General features: G+C 28.2%; 2 protein-coding genes across 8 annotated transcripts in view; one reads left to right on the forward strand and one right to left on the reverse strand.

The window, feature by feature from the left end:
* LOC118069050 (uncharacterized) overlaps positions 1–17,915 on the reverse strand; it is a 29,027-nt gene extending 11,112 nt beyond the window's left edge. The window contains exons 1-5 of one of the 4 annotated variants that reach the window (XM_035086889.1): positions 17,258–17,915; positions 10,829–11,026; positions 10,316–10,431; positions 6,878–7,042; positions 4,098–4,181 (exon numbers count right to left, since the gene is read on the reverse strand). In XM_035086889.1, coding sequence (XP_034942780.1) covers positions 4,098–4,181; positions 6,878–7,042; positions 10,316–10,431; positions 10,829–11,026; positions 17,258–17,364 — 670 coding nt within the window. In that variant the 5' untranslated portion in view covers positions 17,365–17,915. Of the gene's footprint in view, positions 1–991; positions 1,287–4,097; positions 4,182–6,877; positions 7,043–7,370; positions 7,716–10,315; positions 10,432–10,828; positions 11,027–17,257 lie in introns of those variants that run through there. The other 3 variants (XM_035086890.1, XM_035086891.1, XM_035086892.1) reach the window with 3 other exon arrangements.
* HisT (Histamine transporter) overlaps positions 1,384–20,345 on the forward strand; it is a 28,251-nt gene continuing 9,289 nt past the window's right edge. For 2 of the 4 annotated variants that reach the window (XM_035086904.1, XM_035086902.1), the window contains exon 1: positions 3,891–4,299. Coding sequence is in view for 1 of the 4 variants with exons in the window: in XM_035086897.1 (XP_034942788.1) it covers positions 1,412–1,537 (126 nt within the window). In the remaining 3 variants the exon portion in view is untranslated. Of the gene's footprint in view, positions 1,538–1,808; positions 1,899–3,890; positions 4,300–20,345 lie in introns of those variants that run through there. The other 2 variants (XM_035086903.1, XM_035086897.1) reach the window with 2 other exon arrangements.

Genomic DNA, 20,345 nt, shown 5'->3' on the forward strand with positions numbered 1-20,345 from the left:
TAAATATTATTTCGTATATCAAGAGATTAATAAAGTATTATCTATTGATGTCATTATTTATTTGGATTTAATTGAAATAAATGATATAAAATGTTAAATAATTCTGATCAATATTCTAGAATTGAGTGATTTAAAAAATTATTGGATTATTATTTATTTTTGTCACGTGTTTTACTGGTAAAAATGAAACGACATAACGGAGTTTGGAAGATTCCACACGAGGTTCCCGTTCAATTAACGCTGTTGGGAGTTCAAGGTCCTGATTTTCAAGTTATCCAATATCTGAACCGTGAGAGTGCGGCAAGATAATTGAAGTAATGGTAATGGTATTCATATGTAAGTGATGCACTTTGATTTGCTACAGACTGACCTTTTTGCTGAATATCTACTTCTAATTATAAACTGAATAATAAACTGCTCGTTAATTATAAATATGTATTTTTTTTTACGAATTATTTTTAAATTAGTCTCTGCTATCAGTAATATTTATTAATGATTGGGAAATTTATTATTCACTGTACTCTAATTTTATCTAGGCTATTGATCAATAAAACTACTTTAAAACCAATTTTATGTTATGTGATTGATAAAAAAAAAATGATGTTAAATCAACTAATATTCCTCACTTTTTTTAATTAAAACAACAATTAAATCCAAGGCCGAATGTGGATAATTAAGAATGAATAGCCTGAGATTGTTACAGTTTTATGTTTTTTTTTTATCATTGTCATTTAAAATTTATTTTAAGCACATCTGTCATATGCTCATTGAGCAAAGTCTTTGATAATGTATGATAACCAGTAAGAAATAAAATAATTGACGGTAAAAAGTATTAATAAACAAAAAATAAAATTTTAAAAGATATATTGATATTTCATTAATTAAATAATCAGTCTCATGGCCATAGAATAATTTAATCAGTTGGAAAAAAATTATAATAATCTATTGTAATAATAAATGTAATTTGTAAATTTAAAAAAGCTGTCTGTACCTATCTACTTGTCTTTAACTGATCTATCGCAGTTTAAATATTTATCATTCTATGACACATTATATCACAAATAAATTTTTATCTCAACACCCGAAATGTATTTTTTTTATGTCGAATGGCGGGAATCCTGTAATTAATAGCTCGAAAAAAAAAAACAATCACGTTTTGAGTACTTGTTACATGATTAAAGATTAAATAGCAAGTAGATAAACAAAAGGAAATAATTGAAGATGAAAAAATGTATTGTGGTGTCACGAGCCAAACAGAATCGCACGTTGCACGTAATCGCAAGCGGTTCAGGTCTCGACTGAGCGTCGTAAAGGCAAGCTCAATATGCTAGTGACGTACCCCACATACTTTTCTACGGCTTCTCTTTAGTGGGGATACTTTTATGTGGACCTATATTTTCTAAATTCTTCGATGCACGAGAGTGTTTGGAAGGAAGTCTGCATCTCCTCCAGGATCACTTCTATGCAGTCATTATCAAATTTCCAGACGACCTCCAAAATGGAGATCAACGACACGAATCCATCAATGTCAAGTTCTGTAAGCCAATCTTTTATTTAAGATTATTATGTTTGCTTTTGTTGAAGTTTGTTTGCTTTTTAATTACATTAAGTATAATTTAATTGAAAAATAGAACATATTATTTGTTGTCTTTTTGGTCAATAATTTCTCATGAATGTAAGAGGATTCCAAGTTCTTACATAAATATTCAATTAACTTCAACGTAGATTTAAAATGATTTTATTGTAGCAAATTAAACGATAGCAATTTTTATAAAATTTGATACAAATCACGAACTTGACTTACTTAGGCTGAAGATCAATGGTCAACCGTGAGAATGGTTGACCTTTCGAGACGGCGTGGAGCCGAAAAAAAATTCCAGGCAACTTGAACTTTCAAGGTACAGGTATTTATATACGGATATAATAGTATTGCTCCATGCCGGTCGCTTTATGAGTACTTGAATGAGCCTAGCCCCTTCATGTACGACTTTTCTTTTTATGAGAATCGTCGTGTACATCACGTTTTATGCTTTTATGGAATTAAAACGAGAATAGAGAAAGAAGAAAACATGCAGACATGTTTTTTCTTAGCTTCAGGGTCATGAGGCAATGCAGTTTACGCAATTAGTTCATTGATAATATTGATGGTAAAATCGAATTTATATTTTGATAAGATGACCTACATGGATGTTTGTTCATCACTATTTCAGTACTTTGGTGTATACACAGAACATACTCAGGTAAAAATGACGACATTCTTCCTGTTGTCTCTATTAGATCATACTTCTCCCTTCCTGCGACTCAGATTTCGATTATTCTGATGCTGAGAATTTGATTACACTCATGGCCAAGGTTCTTTTTCTTGCAGAATGCACTATAAATATTTGAATCTCACGTGATAAAATGTTCAACTGATCTATCTAGATAGAACTGTTAGACTTAAGTGAACACAATAGGTGTAATCATGATTTCACGAAGGACTTATATGTTGATCCTTAGACATAACGTTCATTTCTAATAGTTTATTCGGTATTCATGTGTTAGAAATTATATATATGTATGTATTTACACATATAGGGAAAAACCATGAGGTATATTATTATGTGAAAATTATGCTTTCCTGCTATGCAACGAGGAACGCGATTTTTCATCTAGGTAATAGTAGGCAGCCTTGACCTTGTTCAACTACTTCTCATGATTAGATTACGTTTATGAATAAATGAATACTAGATACCTATCGGTATTTTGAATGAAATTGAATTCTATCTGATTCGATAGGTTTCATATTTCTTTTTTCTTATTTTTTTCAAAATGTCAATTTTTTCTTTCCATACCAATGAATATAAATTTTTTCATATTTTTATGATTTACATCACATCAATTTTAATTTTTTTTTTCCTTCAATGGAGTAGAGAAATAATGATGAATGCTGATGTAAAAATTGCATCTAGATAAGTAAAAAATCCTTGTCTTACGTCAATCTTCATTTGATCTTTGGAATATTTTTTTTCTTTTACACTTATTTTTATGAAACTAAAGTTCACAAATATCTTCAAGTTATGGATCAACTATTTACCTTTAATGGTAAATACATTTTTAAAAAAAAATATATAAATAAAAAGGTTTTGTTAAAAATGATGATATAAAATTGGTGTTGATTGAATTTTTCCAATTATCTTCTCGACATAAATAAATTGAAATCATCAGAATTTTTTAATACATTAATATAAAAATAATAAGTACATCAAATAGTACTTGTACATCTCCATTTGTTTAGTATACAGCTGGCAAACGACTAAATCTACACAAGACACGCTTACTCATCTACTCATCTGTATAAAGCAGAGAAAAGAATAGAAAAGGTTTTTCCGAATTTTTATAAATATTTATAGTAGTGATCGTCATCTAACTGTTTAGTAATCTTGACATGCAAACGTGGAACTTTCTTGGAAAATCAATTGAAAGCAAGAAATTCACTTCACGTACGAAATTCCGTTTCTTTCTAATTCGAAAATGAAAAAGGTGTTGATGGAGGAATGAGGAAGTTCGATGCTGCTCCAAGAGTATATGCCAAGTTCTTTAGAATCTTCATGTTAAAATATTTATCATTAATTCATCTATAGATTTCCATTTCACTTTCATTTTGTGTCATTAACTTTCCAATCAGTTGAATGAATTATTAGATAGAAATTTTAAATAAAGAATAAAAATATTACAACATTTGGATAATTAAGCTTGGTTTCAGATGAAACAAGTGTTATCAAAAAAATATGTTAAATCATCCATAAAATTAAAATACTGCATGCAATTATTTTTAATACGGCTTATCAGACTTGAACAATAGAGTTCAGGAAAATGTACAAGTACATTATTCAATTGATAAGAAAAGTTCCACAAGTTAAACAGGTTGAATAGATTCAAAATTCATTTTTAACTATTAATTAGCTTGGTATTGACTGTAAGCCAATGTATTGATTAAATAATTCCTGGTGACCTAGGTGAAATTAGTTCAGGATAGGATAGAAATAATATGGAAGAAGTCACAGAACTTATGAGGAATGATAAATAGAGATAATTAAACCTTCAAGTTTACTTACTTTTGTGTTCCATCTGGAAAGTCATAGCCAAATGTGCGATTGTTTTTGCCAAAAGTACACCATACTCCTCAAAAAGCTGATCATCTGTTAATTACGTATTCGTTAGTATCCACTGAAGTGTAAAATATATCAATTAAATTTATGTTAAAGTGTCAAGTGTAAGACTTTTGAATATCATTCAAGTTTAATAGGCTACATGCAAGTATGTATAAAATGATTTTCTATTTGTTCATTATTTGCACCTTAATTTATAGGATGATTATTATAATTAGTTTCATTATCAATGTTTCAATGTAATTTTATATTCCAAGCTACTGAATAATCAGTAATATAATTTTTATCAAAATGTATGGCTAGACATTAAAAAAATTTTGGAGTAATTTTATTTTATTCTTAAATGAATAATTGTTTTGTCACACTTTTAACTTGTTTTAGTTTATAAAGACTAAATTATAAACTAAATGTCAGACCACAGTATATTTTTTCTTGGTAATAATTTGTAAATACCTTGAAATATTGATTGCATTTGTAGTTAGTAACAACAGATATGAAAAATTATATAACCATTATTTAATAAAATATATACATTTTTTAAATTCAATTAGTAAATATTTACTAACTCTTTGTTTCAATTCTACCATTTGAAAATAAATTCACTAAAATTTAATTCAATTTTACTTCAAATGGTCAGGCTGGCACTAAAAGATCTTAAATATTCACTAATTCAATTAAAGAAAGTAATTAAAAATTTTTTTTGTTATAACAATAAATAATAATTTGTAAGTAATAATTACAAATGATTAATAACAAACATCAAGACGATGTTAGTGAGAATCTTTAAAGTCACACTGATTCACAATTTTTTTAATTCTACTTGTATGCCATTAATTACGAGAAGTTGCGAATTTTTTGTTTTATTTTAAATAATTTAATAATTTTTTTATAAATAAAATAAATTTTTTGTTTTCTCTGATCGATAATTGCGTGTTTCAAGTAATGTAAATTATCTTCGTATTACTTGAGTGTAATCATCTTAACAGAATGAATATATAGCAGACAGGTGGCAGTAGCTGCCAGCAAGAGGTTGTTTGTCACGTGCGAATATATGAGTGCACTTTCCTCCTCGAGCTCATCGTGAAGAATGCGTATAACCGCACTTAACTTATGTGATAACTGGTTCACTGAGAAAATTACTCCTATAATTTATTTCATGCTGAACAATCAAGCTTCGTCTATAATTTATTCGGTACTCACTTTAATTTAAATTTTTATCATTCATTTTTTACAGAATCATCTAAATTTAATGTTTTCTCAATTTCAATTAAAATTCACTCTTTTAGCGGAAATGAAGTCTAATTGTTTAATTTTCTTTCAAATTATCTAGAAAAATATATGGACTTTTTTTCTTGGTACTAAAACATTAGTAAGATTAATTTCTAGTCACACTTTTATTATTAATCAGAATAAAAAATGAGTTATATTTAAAAGCTCTTTAAAATAGATAAAAATAAATGGATAGACATTAATAAAAAAATCATTTCTATTTTTTATTAAACGTATTTATAATTTTAATGTACATTAGAGTCTATCTATTTTTAACTTCATCCACCTTCAACTGATTTAGTTAAATAATATTAAAATTATCAGCATTATTTATTCAATTATTAATATTATTATCATTACAATTGTTATTTATGATTACTTCGTTAATTGTAATTCAGCTAAAAATGGTTGTAATTAAAAATAAATGAGCCCTTTTAAGTGATTTAAAATATATGGATCCTACTGTATTAAAAATGAGAAAAAAATGCTACTTTGAAAAAAAAAATTCTTGATTTAAATTATAGTATTTAACTCAAACATGAAAATAGAGCAAAGCAGATATTGCAGTTCTGGTTAAAACAAGAAATAAATTACATTCTGATGTATTAAATACTTACAAGTAGCAACGCATCTATTAATTTCAAATTTTATACAAAGTCATTGTTTATTCAATAGCTATTTAATTTATCACTAAACAATTAAAGCTTTCATGTCTACTAGGGTTTTTTTCTCCTGTCTAAAATTTGCATCAATATTCACAATTTTTTATCGCAGATCATCCTTCTATTTTTATGTAAATAGAATGTTTTGAGTAAAATATTTTCTTCTTGGAAGCAACATTTTTTTTTTTGAGAATACTTCGAGTAATTAATTGAAGACCCCAAATAGGGCAAGAGGCACAATCATTGAACACATAACTATTATTGACCACCCTACTTTTACTTGATAAATATAATAAATTTTCTTCTTTATTCCTTCATAAAAGATGAAAAACATCAGCTCCATATTTCTAAAGGAATAAAATATAAGTTCTATTATATTTATTAAATAAAAGTAGGGTGATCAATCACTACTCTGCAAATCGTAGTATTTTAATTTAAAACACTTAAAGTGTAACTTAAAATAACGTTATCCCTTTGATTAACATTGTAGTAATTTTTAATGCACTTGAAAGTGTTTATAAAGTGACTAAAATATTAATCAAATAGGTGACGTCAGTTTAAAACACTTTAAGTACATTGAGATTAAACACTTTTAAAAATGAGATTTGCAGTGTATACTCATTCCCTTATCATCAATTTTAAGATTTGCAAAATAAAAATTCAAACTAATCATTTTGAAATGAAAAAAACATCGATATTAAAACTGTTAAATATCCATTTAATATTTATCGTGATAAAGTTTGAATGATTTTTCATAAAAAGCAGTTATAAAAAATGAATTTTTACTGTACTCACATGCCGGGTGAAGATAGAGCCGATCGATTGGAGTGTTATCGACATTTCCGACGAGATTCTCGACTATTTTTTCGATAATCTCACGTACATTTTCCATCGAGTTCGTGTCTTCATAACCACCGGTTGCCAGATCGAGTTCGGAATTAATAGCAACATGCTCGGCTCCTGCAATATATCATTTAATTTACATTAATTATCTACTCAAGCATCTCATTCCAACATTACTAATATCATTAGTATTTGTTCTACAGTAGATTAATTGTAATCCATATAAAAATGTCATTTGTTTACATTGTTTAAACATTAATAACATGAGAATATCTGTCGTGATATTCAGTTAGCTTCTAATCTTATCGTTTTATTTGAAATTTTACAAAGATTCTGTTATGCTGTCACATAAATCTATCACTCTTAACCACACCTCTATGTTTTATTCCATTGAATATTATTCATTGGTGGTAATAAAAAAATAAGAAAGACTAAAATTACTCACTCATTCAATTTAAACATTTATTTTTTAAGTGTTAATAATGAATAATTTTCATTCATTAATATTAATTATTAATTATTTTTATAATAATTATCATGAATGAATTGTAAAGACGTAATTGGTAATATGTGTTATCATTAATCAAATTGAAGGTGGGTTTAAAAAAATTTCCCGTTCACTTGTGAGAGAAACGATGAGTCGTAAAAATAAGGAATGTAAGATGGTCGATTGGTATATTGGGTCTCGATACCCAGATTCACGAATGATAGTGTAAGATCGTTTGAGATGCGAATAACGGAGCAGAAGAGTTAAATCACAGAAATGCCGGAGGGACAGCGATGTTACTCGAGAGAGTACTGGAGCAGAACTGAGGTTCACCACCTTTCAAAAGAAGACAATGAGCCAGAGAAAAATATACGCGAGTGTCGTGTCTCATAGTGTAAAGACCTCAACTGAAATTTCAAACTGTCATTCATTACGTCTACACTTATTTCCTTCAAGTTGTTTTGTATTTTTTTTATTTATTTATTATTCTCATTCTAAAAAATGGTTTCAATGTATTCTTATGAATACCAAAATTGTTGTAAAACTTTTTTTATTATTAAAAATGTTTGCAAAAAAAAATTGATTGCAAATTTGATAATTATATTTTATAATGTATTTAAATTTATTCAAGACTTTTTGACTATCACAAATTATAGTTCAAAATTATTAGTGTATTGTGTCTATTAACGTAATCAATGAAAAGTAATAATCAAGAAACATGATGTCAAATGATGTAGAATTTACATAAATGTTAAATAACAGTCTTTAAAGATAGTAATCAATCATTCATATATTCTTACAACTTGATTAATTATAATTGTAAAAGACATATTACGAAATTAGACATAATATATTTCTTCACAAAACAACTTGGTAGCTTTTTGGAGCAATGAATCTTCAGAGAAGACAAATAAAACTATCCAGTAGTAGTTAATCTATACAGCCTTGATAGATCAACGAGTGATTAAAATTATCTAATTGCGCAATGAATTTGTCTGAGAGTTCTCAGGATGAAGTAATTCGTATACGTGAATGTAAACTAGTCCCGTTAGCTAGAGCGAGTAATATTAAATTACCCGGACGAGAAGATGTAGAGAAAAAAAAAGATTGAAAGAGACATGAACCTAGACACGAATACGACTATAAAATGACTTTATTTTATTTCTAGCGTGCGTTTCTTACGTTCACGTAATAATCTTATGCTGCGGAAACCACTGATCCACGAAAGACTGTAAAAGAAAGTAAACCGCAACTTATTTTCCGTCATTATTCTCTTACAACCATTGAGATAATAATAATTATCAAAATATCATACAGATTCTGATTTCAGCGGTTTTTTTTGTTCTCCAATATTTTTTTAAGGATATAATAAAAAAATCTTTCACAAAAGCAATGGAAGTAAAAAAGAATTCAACTGAAAAGAAGTATAGAAATAAGTAACATGCGATTATGCTATGGATCAAAACTGTTACCCTGATGAAGCAAAGACTGGTATGGTCCATTTTTAGTCCAAGCAATGAAGTTATTTCTAGAATAAGAATCAGCCGATTTTTATTTCTATCAAGGTGCCATTATGCTAAATCAGTTACTGAACTTAGAACAAAGAACTTTGGAACAGTTGACAATGAGTTGATCTTGAACCTCAAAGTAGGATATATTGAATTTTTGATGGAGACTAATAATCCAATCTTTTGTTGTATACTTCAACAATTACTGGTAGACATTCATTGCTAGTATTATTTAAAAACACATCAAATATTTTTAGAAAGCTAAGATTTCACTTCTAGAAAAATCCTGATGAAAATAACCCTTTTCTTCAACTCCTTCAAAGCCAACCTCTTTCCCAACCTTGATTCTTTTTGAACAAAATCCAACTTTTCATTTCTTTTAGATTTGAATAGTAAGCTGATAAAGAGACTCTACCTATTTTTTGTAATAGTTTCGTTATCTGGTAAAGATTACACTTAGTTATTGAGTAAATATTAACTTAAACTTGAAACTCTTGCAATATTTGTTGAAATCCAACACTAATGATTCTTTTTTCTAATAATTTAATCAATCATTTCTTTATATTTCCTAATCCAATATTCAATAAAACTCATACGACACAATCAAGGTACATTCAGAAGCACCAAAGCAGTTGGATCCATTCTTAATTTTAGCATCAGTTGATTGATACTTGGAATTAATTTGTATGAATTACAATACATTACACATATATGGTGGGAAAGACTGTATCCATTGGAAAATATATTACACATTAAATATGAGGAACTTTCATATTCATAGGTCTTTTTAAATAACGTTGTATAATTATAAATGGCAGTTACTGGCATTACGATAGCTTTAATCACAAGACTTTCTTTGTATGTGAAAGCCGATTTACGGTGTTTGATACGGTTCATAGCACACGTGCGCATTAAAACAATGAACATATACAACGGTTAAAGTGAAAGATATCAAACATATTATAGATATTATGTTGATGTTTTGAATTGTTGGTATTATTTTTTCATGATCAGCCTAACGGTATTATGAAATCCGAATAGTATAAGCAGTATACGGTATATGTATATTATTTTATTCAGCCTATTCTAGATATTGTATGCACACATAACATGATTGCAATATATTCATACATATTTAGTATTTACCAAATAAATATTTAACCTTCAGAAGTTATTTTTGAGGTAAAATATTGATTGGTAACCGTTGAAAGTGTATTGTAATATCAGGTATTCATTTGACTGAATATTTATCAGCTTTTGTTATTTAATTGCTCAAATATCTGGAGGTTAGCTTCCTAAGGTTCAGCTTTTTAATGTAAATGTTGATGTAAACATCTGAATGCAAGATCAGTTAGGTTGAACAAATACTAAATGTCAAGGCAAAAGTCTACTCACCTGCAACATAAGTCTGATATTTCGCCGTATTGGAATTCGTATTCGATTCAGAATCAATTTCGTTAGTTTCTTCGTTAAATTTTTTACACCAATTTTGTCCTCTTTTTACATAAGTTCTAAAATTTATTAAGAAATTTCAATTAATAAATAAAGATTATCTGATAAAGTTTTAATTAATGTCTAGATAATTATGAAGTAATAATGAAAGGTTTATTAATAAATTTTCTTATTTAACATATGTAATATTGGAAATGGTATGTACGTAAGAAACGTAACTATTGTTTGTAGAAGAAGCAATGAGCAATAAATATATTATTATACCTACGTATCATTACGTTCAACAATTTAATTGTAAAAATATTCTAATGAGCCATTCACAATTGTGAGTAGGTTTAACAATGAATTGAAATTTTTAGCGAAATTAATATTAAATTACTGATAATAAGATAATTATTATTGTTATTAAATTCAATGATACATTGATAACTCGAGTGAAAATAAATATTTAAAAACCTTCGATGATGACACAAGAGACAAATCCAACAATTGTCTTCTGAACTCCAATGAGCACAACTTTTCCTACAGCTTCTTGCTTTACAATCGTTGCATTGCACACCTTGAGTAATAAAAAATGCCTTCAGACAACAAACACATCTATTTTCATTCACTGGAACTTTTTTGTCATTTGTGTTAACAGCTGGTGACTTTTTTCTGCAAAAAAAAAAATAACCCATCAATTTTATATTTCATCATTTTTCTTCTTTTAAAATTAAAATTAAAATTAAAATTAAAATAAACTTTTAAAAATAATCTACAAACTTACATTAATTAGATAAAAATAAAATAAATAATTAAGAATGAATAGAAATAAAAAAACCATGAATGGTTGAAAATTGTTTTATTCATTCATTATATCAAACATATTACAAACATTCATATATACAATTGTTGGAAAAATATTGAATATAAATCACATAAGAAATTTTATTTATCAAATTAATTCGTTGTAAAATGCTAGATTTTTTTTTACAAATTATACATTCCTTTTCATATACATCAATTATCTATCTAATTAGTCTTCTCGATCAAAGAACACTGAAGGTGAATGTATCGCATACTGATTGTCTTCATTGTGTTCCATTTCGAACATCACAACTTTAATCACAACAACTTCAATAGTAATTAACAAGAAGAGTATCATAATTGTGGCCATATTAAACTTATCAGCAGACTTATCAGCACCGTCCAACAGAAGGGTAGACATAAAATTGGATAAAATTATTATCATTTTTAATCAAACTAAAAGAACATATATATATATAAAAAAAAGGATCTAGGTTATTTAATAGGATATAATAACATTAGAAATATTATCTGCAGAATGTTCTGGTTGGGAAGAGATCGCGAATATTGTTGATATTTACAAGAAATCACCAAAACTGCCTTGGAATCGCAACTTCACTGACTGGTGAAACAACTTTCTCGTATTCCAATGATTACTTAATCCACTATGCGATTCGAATGTTTTATGCGCATAATGTCAATTCAAATATTTATTACACTTTCGATTATATCATTCTACCAAAGATCTATCAGTTATTTCAACAGTTATTCTGAAACTACCATCACAGTAACAACAAAACAATCCAAGCAAACAATAAAGTTTATCAACAATTACATGCATTAACAATCATTGTGACACGAAAAGCTATTATTTATGCACTATCACAAATTATTGACATTCTCCATAAATCTCACTGGCATCTGGTATGACTTCTTGAGCAAATGATTCGTGTAGAAAACTGGTCCTGCATGAACTAGGTCATGTTCCATATCCATTCCTTGATCAAAACTTGGTGCAGTTGGTGACGAAATGATGAAATGTATCTTTGATTATTTTCACATGGACTTGGTGTTGATGCCATTGATGGTATTCAAATGACCAGATGTCATTTTCATAGATCATATTACTAAGAATAATTGGAGCGACAAGTAATAAACTCAGTTGATACAGAGTAGTTCTAGTTGATTTATAAAAATTTTGTAAACACAACGTTTATTCACTCGTGCATATTTCCGGTCAGGTAATATCCACTTTCCGGTTCTTTAGTTCAGCAAAGGTCTCGATTACTCGTCGATAGAAAGGCACATGACAATCAAACCACGCTTAATGATAAACCAAATATTACTCTATTTTTATGAATAAAATCTCACATGGTGTTATAATGAATGATTTCAGTGGTTGTAAAAAAAATAAAAACAATTATAAATAAAACATGTTTTGGTAATGAATAATTGAGGAAATTAATTTGCGAGAATAAAACAATCGTTGTTTTATGTTGAGACGTCGGTTTGAAAGTGACAGTGCATGCGTTCGAGAGGGAAACTCCGGGAGACGGTCCCGATACCATGGTAGGAGTTGTTGAGTATATAGCTCGGATATATTAACCGAGGGGTCTTATATCACGGGCCAACTAATGGAGTTTGAGAGCCCCTGTTGGTCGGCCTGGACATGATACAAACTTTCACTGGTTTTTGGAGCGTCAACTGCGAGTATGTTTGAGGAAAATTTTGACTTACTGCTCTATTTAACAAAACTCAACAACATCTTTATTATATTTTATTACCTTAACTCGTTAATTATTCACAACAAAATAATGTTATGATAATTTTTTGCACATATTTATATCCATCACAATAGCTATTTAATGTATTTCAATCATGATTTTATTATTATTATTTAAAAGTCTAATTTTTTAACCAACATTTCGGTAGTGTACTTTAATTATGCAATAAGTTTTATATAACAAATCCATTTGACTAAATTAAATATTTCATTTTATATAAATTATTTAAACACTCAATTTTATTTTATTCCAATTAGGCCATCAGCTTTATTTTTTTTCTTACCAAGAGTTTCTGCCTTTCGACCTTCTAATGTACCAAATGGCCTCCCAGTAAATGTAATTTTTCATTATATAATTACATCATTTGATTTTTTATACTTTAATTATTTTATTTTTTTTTTCTTGCAACTTTATGTGTGTGTGTGTGATAATTAACTTGATGATAGTATTGTTTTAATTTTTAATTTTTGATATAACGAGAGCATGAAGAAATTATTACTTAGGCTATAAAGTATTAAAATGATAGAAGTAATAATACCTGAAACGTAGAAAGAACCAACAGTACTTTGAAACGATAACGGAGTGCCTGATGAACTGAACTAAATACACGAGACATTAACAACTCCACCGGTATCGCTGATAAGAGTTTCTTGTTTATTCATGAATAATATGCGGTTCATTTATCACGAAAGAGTGATAGAATAATAATTATTGTAGTTTTATTCTTTAAAATTCCAACAACTTTAAATTGCAACACCTATCTAATTTATCCTGCATGCTTTTTTTATTAGTATGACTGTTATTTTATTATTTATTACATATTTTAAATACTTTATTTGATAATTAAATAAGAACATGTATGAGAAATTATTATTTCTATTAATGATAAAAACAATTTTTCCGGATAAAAATAATTTTTAGCAACTAACTCACAAAATTATCACGTCTTGGTAAATACTTAACATGTTCTAACTACACTGATAAAAAGGTAAAGCTGAAAAAATAGACCTTCAAAATTAATCACTTGCCTTTTTTCTCGTTTTCTGCATAAAAGTGTTTGAAGGAAAAATATTTTTAATGCATTTCGCACTTCACTTGATTTCATGAATAAAATAGTCGACAAATTTCAATTAATTACTCTAAATAAATTGATTTATAATTTTATTAAAACCTCAGGATTATAAGCACATTGTTTTGATAGATAAAAAGATTATTTTAATTGAAAAAAAAATCACGAATGTCAGATAAAAAAAAATGTATATTTAATTATAATTTAGAAAAATATATAAGATAAATAAATGTCTGACTGCTGGTCAACTATCAACGATAGCAGTCACTTCAACAATAAAAGCTTGCGTGGGTGAATCCTCAATGGCACCTGTATTTCCGGTCCCCATCAGCTGTCTACCATCCTCCGGACACTATTGTTCAATATGGTTTGATGGAAATGATTGTGTAATGATACTTTAGCTATTAAAGGAACTCTTCGAGTATCGTAGTGCATCCTAATATTTCAAGATTGAGTTATTGAACCCTGAATCGCACTACGCATGACTAATTCAGTAGTTTCCGGTCTATCGAGTGGGATAACTCTATTAATCAAAGTTATTTAATACAATGTAAATGTACTCTGGGTAGATGTGATTTCATGTAGTCATCTGTGTTAATTGTTATCAGGAAGTAGATTAATTCTCAAAAGAGTGAAAAGAAGAAAACGATAAAAAATGAATGAAAAAGTCACACACGAAAAAATCAGTATGTCAATGTGTGAATATAGAGAGAAAAATTCCATTGTCGTGTCACTTGTTTCTCACTCATTAACTTTCGTCCGTTGTAACATTATCCTAATTTGCGAGAACTAGATGATTTTTTGTTGGCGCGTAAATTTCGATATAAGACTAAAAACAATGCTCAGAACTCATACTATCTATAATCTGTGGGTAGATACAAATCTGCACTGGCTTATGAACCCTCTGGATCTATGTTAATGATGTGAGCGTACTCTTGTTCTTAACACGAAAAAAATATACTGCTGGCGCAACAGATTAGAGATCAGGTCTTGCAATAGTCGTAATTTTTGTTGTGTCTACAGGAAAATCTATAGCTGTAACGAATTGAATCTGTAGCAACAGAAAAAATCGACTCCAGGTCGAGGCAGCAAGGATAACAATGGGGAACTGTTGTAGCAATAAACTAAATTTGTAAGAGAGAACAGTTGTTTTATCGAGAATCGATTTATGTGCACATTTGTTCATGAACCAACAAAAATTATGATGACAAATATACAATGCTAGTGAAATGGGTGCATCATACATGGAATATCTCATGCTTCTTACATGCTGGATGTTGTTTAATCAATTATTCTGTCCAACCAAAACCAATGTTTGTATCTAGGTACTCTAGTAGGAATCAAGACTGGTCCAAGTCTAAAGTAATCTGACCAGTCTTGGTCCAGTGTTAGACCAGGAATAGATCAGTGGCTTGTTTCCTATTAGGGTGTTGACTTCTGGGTGGAGTTTAGATGATTTCAGTCTAATCGAATACCATCACTTAAAGGAAGCTGTATCTTACAGAAAGTAATTATCATTTTGTGGATAGAACATGCTTCTTTATCTCTCATCAATTCTAGCATAATTTCAAATGACATGTTTGATAAATGATGAATCTTGTTAATTAATAATATTGTAAGTACATTGTCCAGTTGACTGGAACTTGATTCTCTAGTTTTGTCATTCATATAGAGAAAAAGTTTTGAAGAAATTGAGTGTTCATAGTTCTCAATTTAAAACTAAGCAGAATCTTTTGAACTTCACTCGAGTCAAGTAATTAATTCATGTTAGACTAACTTGAAGATATAAAAATAAAAGTGATTTGAATGAATATGAACAAATGATTAAATTCAAATTGGTCAAAAGGTTCAAATATTTTTAAATATAAATATATATATTTTTTAAAGCCTCGGAATAGTTTTATTTAATCTCAAAATCAATAATATAATATTTATATAACAGTAGGATTTCACCCCAACTTTGATGCTAAAAAATGTTTAAAATAGAAATTAGGGTGGAGTCCGAAGCATGCATAATTGCGCAGAACTTTTCATAATCAATTTATTCAGATCTCTATTGAGAAATTTTCAGACCTTTCTTTGGATGGATAGCTTATTTATTCGATTAAATAAGTGATAAATATAACAATCTGATAAAACCTGTCATTAATCCATTCCGCTGATACGTTTTCTTTATATTATATTTCATTAGACTTCAATGAATATTTATCATTTTATATAATTCTTTATTAACTTATAATTCCAATAATTATTAAAATCAATCAATTTTAATTCATCAGGTCTCTTATTTAAGATGTAAATTATCACACTGTCGTCAATAACTGGACTACTCATCAGAATCTTTTTGCACTTATCATAGAATTCACGTCAACCAATATCATCGTTTATCAATTATTAATCATCAGAGCTAAATAAAAAAAATTATATCAAAAAATTTCATTTATCTCTTCTAGTATTTTGTAATCAGCAAGATATAAATTTAATTAGACTGATGAGTGCATTTTTATACAGACTTCATGCTGAGTCTCATTGATTCAGTAATTTTATTCCTTTTGTAACCTATATTCCACCACCGTTTGTTTTTGTTTGGTTTGTTTTCCTGCTTTTTTTTATATTCAATCGTATTTAATCTGATAAGAAATTCAACAATGCATGACGAGGATAAGGTTAAAGTTTTTATCAAACGTAAAATATAGATTCAGTTTCTACTTTTATCTATATGTGAACATGATTAAAGAACAAAACTAATGCTTTTAATCTTTAAAACTAATGTTGATCGTTGCACGACGATTTATTATTCTAAAAATTGATATTTTCGCTCTGGTAATTAAGTGACAGTGGAAAGTTGAATTAAATTCCTCCGTCTCGAGATAAATAATTTTTTTGTTATATCAAGCACATACTCCAATTCTTTCATTATCACTGATTATTGATTATGATTTCTATTCATATTTATTTATATTTTAAACTGTCATTAAATTCACGTTGACCGAATTTGATGAGTTAATGTTCCAATTGAATTATCAATAAATTATATTTATTCAATTCTTAATAACTTAACTGATATTTAATATGAAAATATAAACAACTACACTTATAGATTATAATTAAAAATTGGAATAATTTATCAAAATGAATTGTTTTAATTAATATTGATATTTTTATTACAAACCATTTATTCCACACAATTATTAAATGTCGTCAATATCACTTAGTTATTGATATTGATATAAAATGGATATTTACCCTCTACTGTATGCCTTCAATAAAAGAAAACAAATGCCCGAAGCCGCAATTAATACTCCTGCTGTTGATGGTTTGATCAATTTCAAACACAACTCGTTTGGCTTCATGACAGATGTTGTTTCTGACGCCCAAAAAATATTCCAAACACGACAACTTTTATACAATAAAAATAACACGGTGTAACGATCATCTATATCTGGTACGTTTTTATTTTTTTAATTAAAATGCACAGTTATAAATGCTCAGGTGCTGCACATGCTTGCGTATTCACACAGAAACACTAGTGGAAACTGAATTCACATTAGATGCAAATGTCGTTCTGACCAGTTGAAGCTGGTCGAGGCTTCAACTTTTTACAACTGAGGACGTTTTCTTAGTTTGATGAAGGCAGCCTATGATTCCTTCAAGATATCAACTATTATCAATTAAGATAGCCGCCGGCAGAAATGATTAAATATCAAAAAGTGTCTTTGTTAATTATAGACTGTTTAATTTATTTTTAAGCTAGACATTGATTTTAATAACACAGTGATAAATACGCGCTCATGAAGTATGACTTCACTCAAGTTATTAATTTAGAAATCACAAGAATTTAATATAGCCAACATTATTATGATTCTTTAGAATTAATTATCAAAAAAAAAGTCCATATTTTACAAAGTAATGTTTGATTTTGTACTAGATATGATGATTACGACTTGATGACGTAAAATTTTTTGCACAATAACACAGAGTTGTAATGCTTGAAACCAACCAAGTGGCAAGGACTGGACTTTTGAACTATCAGATGAATGATTCTCTTTAAGTAATATTTTTCATTAAGTAAATAGTTAATGATTGAATAAACAACTGTTTACTACAGGTGGAGATCACAGTACTCAAGATGTGTGTCGTTACCACGATAAGATTCAACTGGAGTTTAAGTTAGACTTCACCAGGTTCATTCCAACACACTTTCATTCTGCTTGCAATTTACTGAGAGCCAAATTGCTGCATATCGTGGACATGAATTACTTCCCGGTACATTGTACATGCACGCAATTAATTATTTCTCTTAAAATCATAAGATGCTGCATTATCTTGTGAATAATATATTTATGATCCAACTTGACTTATGACATACATTTATGTCTCAAGACTTAACAAGAATGTTTGCTATGAAATATTTTCCTTGTTACCTTCTTCACAATATTTAAAAAAACTCTTAACGAAAACTGATTGAGAAGTGATTATTCAAAGCAATGATATGAGACACAAAGACTCAAGGATATACTTATTGACGTCTTTTATTATTTTATAATTGTTTAAGCTAAGAGATAAAAGTATACAATTTTTTTTAAAATGAAACTAGCAAGTGTAATACTCAGAGTTAGAGATGCACTGAGAGATCAGTCAACATTTCAGTTACACTATTAAATACTTTTGACATCAATCCAATCAAATTGATTGGAAACATGAGTCTTGGTGGTTGTAAGTCTTCATTCAGAAAGAATTTAATAAAGAAAGCTGTTAGCAGGCTCAATAAACACCTTACCTTATAAGTGGCATACTTTAATTCTTGAGATATGCCACTTTGCTTTCACCTTATCAAAACGGCACGAATAGAAGTGTGCGTATATCATAAGAGGACCATAAATAATGTACTATATCATGATAAATGGTAACCTGAATGATGACCTAAAGTTTTAATCCCTTGTAGATGATTATCAGTTGATTGTAAAACACTGAAATCAGCTTTACATGAATTTTATGCGATTCCCATTGAGCTTTATGGAAATTTTTACGGTGTTGAGGATCAAGGAAGAGGGTCAAGGACTTTCATTTTGATTTAGTGTTAAATTTATTATCGATTGAGTTGATAAGCTGTGTAAAGTTGAGATTTATTTTTTTAAATAAAACGATTTGTTGAAAATTCTTATCTAATCTTCTTTTTAAAAGGAAGATTATTTACCGGCATTCAGTAAGAACATTTTTATCTCCAATCCAATGGTAGTTCTTTCTGACTCGATAAATGGAATTTCTGAATTGATGCAGTAGATACTGATACATTCAACCTTGTGACTTCATATGAATATCAGTTAAATCTAAAAATCCTTTTCAATCGGATTATAAAAATGGAATTTTTGAACAAATATTAGCTTTCTTGAAAAATGCAAGCTTTTCGGTGTGATTTCTGGTCTGACCTTAAAGTGACCCTTCTACTAGTTTTCTATAGTTCGTAATCAACACACTACGATCTTTTTATAAATTTATTTCTCGTGATTCGAATTAAAATTACGACGGGGAATCTACTGAAATATGAAGATTAATTAATTTTTTTATTGTTATTTTCTATTGATGAATTTCTATTTTAAATTAATTTAGGGGATGTAATCTACAATAGGTCAGACCCTAATAAGCTTCTAGTTTAATTTCTTACGTTGTAAAATTATTGATCTACTTGAATTATCAAACTACCTTCTAATAAAATATTTTTCACATTCCATTCTTTTATAATTGGATAAGTAAGTAAATTATTTGCTTAATTGACGTATGTCGCCTTATCTACATTCTAAGAACGACGTTTTTTTCGATTGTTTTCATCCACGTATAAAAAAAAAAATATATATGTTCTAAGATTGCTATCAATAGTTGATTCATTTCTCTAATATCTTTCCAAAGATTTGTAATTAACTTTTATTCAGGAAAAATAATCTATTACTCACATTTTGGGGATTAAAAAATATTACAGACAGACGGCGTAGATTAAATAAATTTTTTTTACGACATTTTGAAAAGATTAATAAATAGTAAGAATTATTGTAAATAAAAGCTCATAAAAATTAATCCTAAAATTACTAGATAATTATCTTCTAGAAATACTTGGCACTTTCTTGAAGATGATTAAAGTTGTTATTTACTGTATTTAACATAATTGGTTTGGAATCTAAGAATTATGTAATACACTCGAAGCAGAAATAATGCATATCGTAATTCAAACGTAACTATGTAATCTAGATAAATAAAAAAAATTCCCTTCGATGTTATCAGATTTTCTAATTATTTTTTAATTTTTATTTTTTTTCTCCTTAACTACTGCCTACTTTAA

This window comes from Chelonus insularis, unplaced genomic scaffold (assembly GCF_013357705.1).
Source record: "Chelonus insularis isolate UGA/USDA-ARS -01 unplaced genomic scaffold, ASM1335770v1 contig_404_pilon, whole genome shotgun sequence".
NCBI lineage: Eukaryota > Metazoa > Arthropoda > Insecta > Hymenoptera > Braconidae > Chelonus > Chelonus insularis.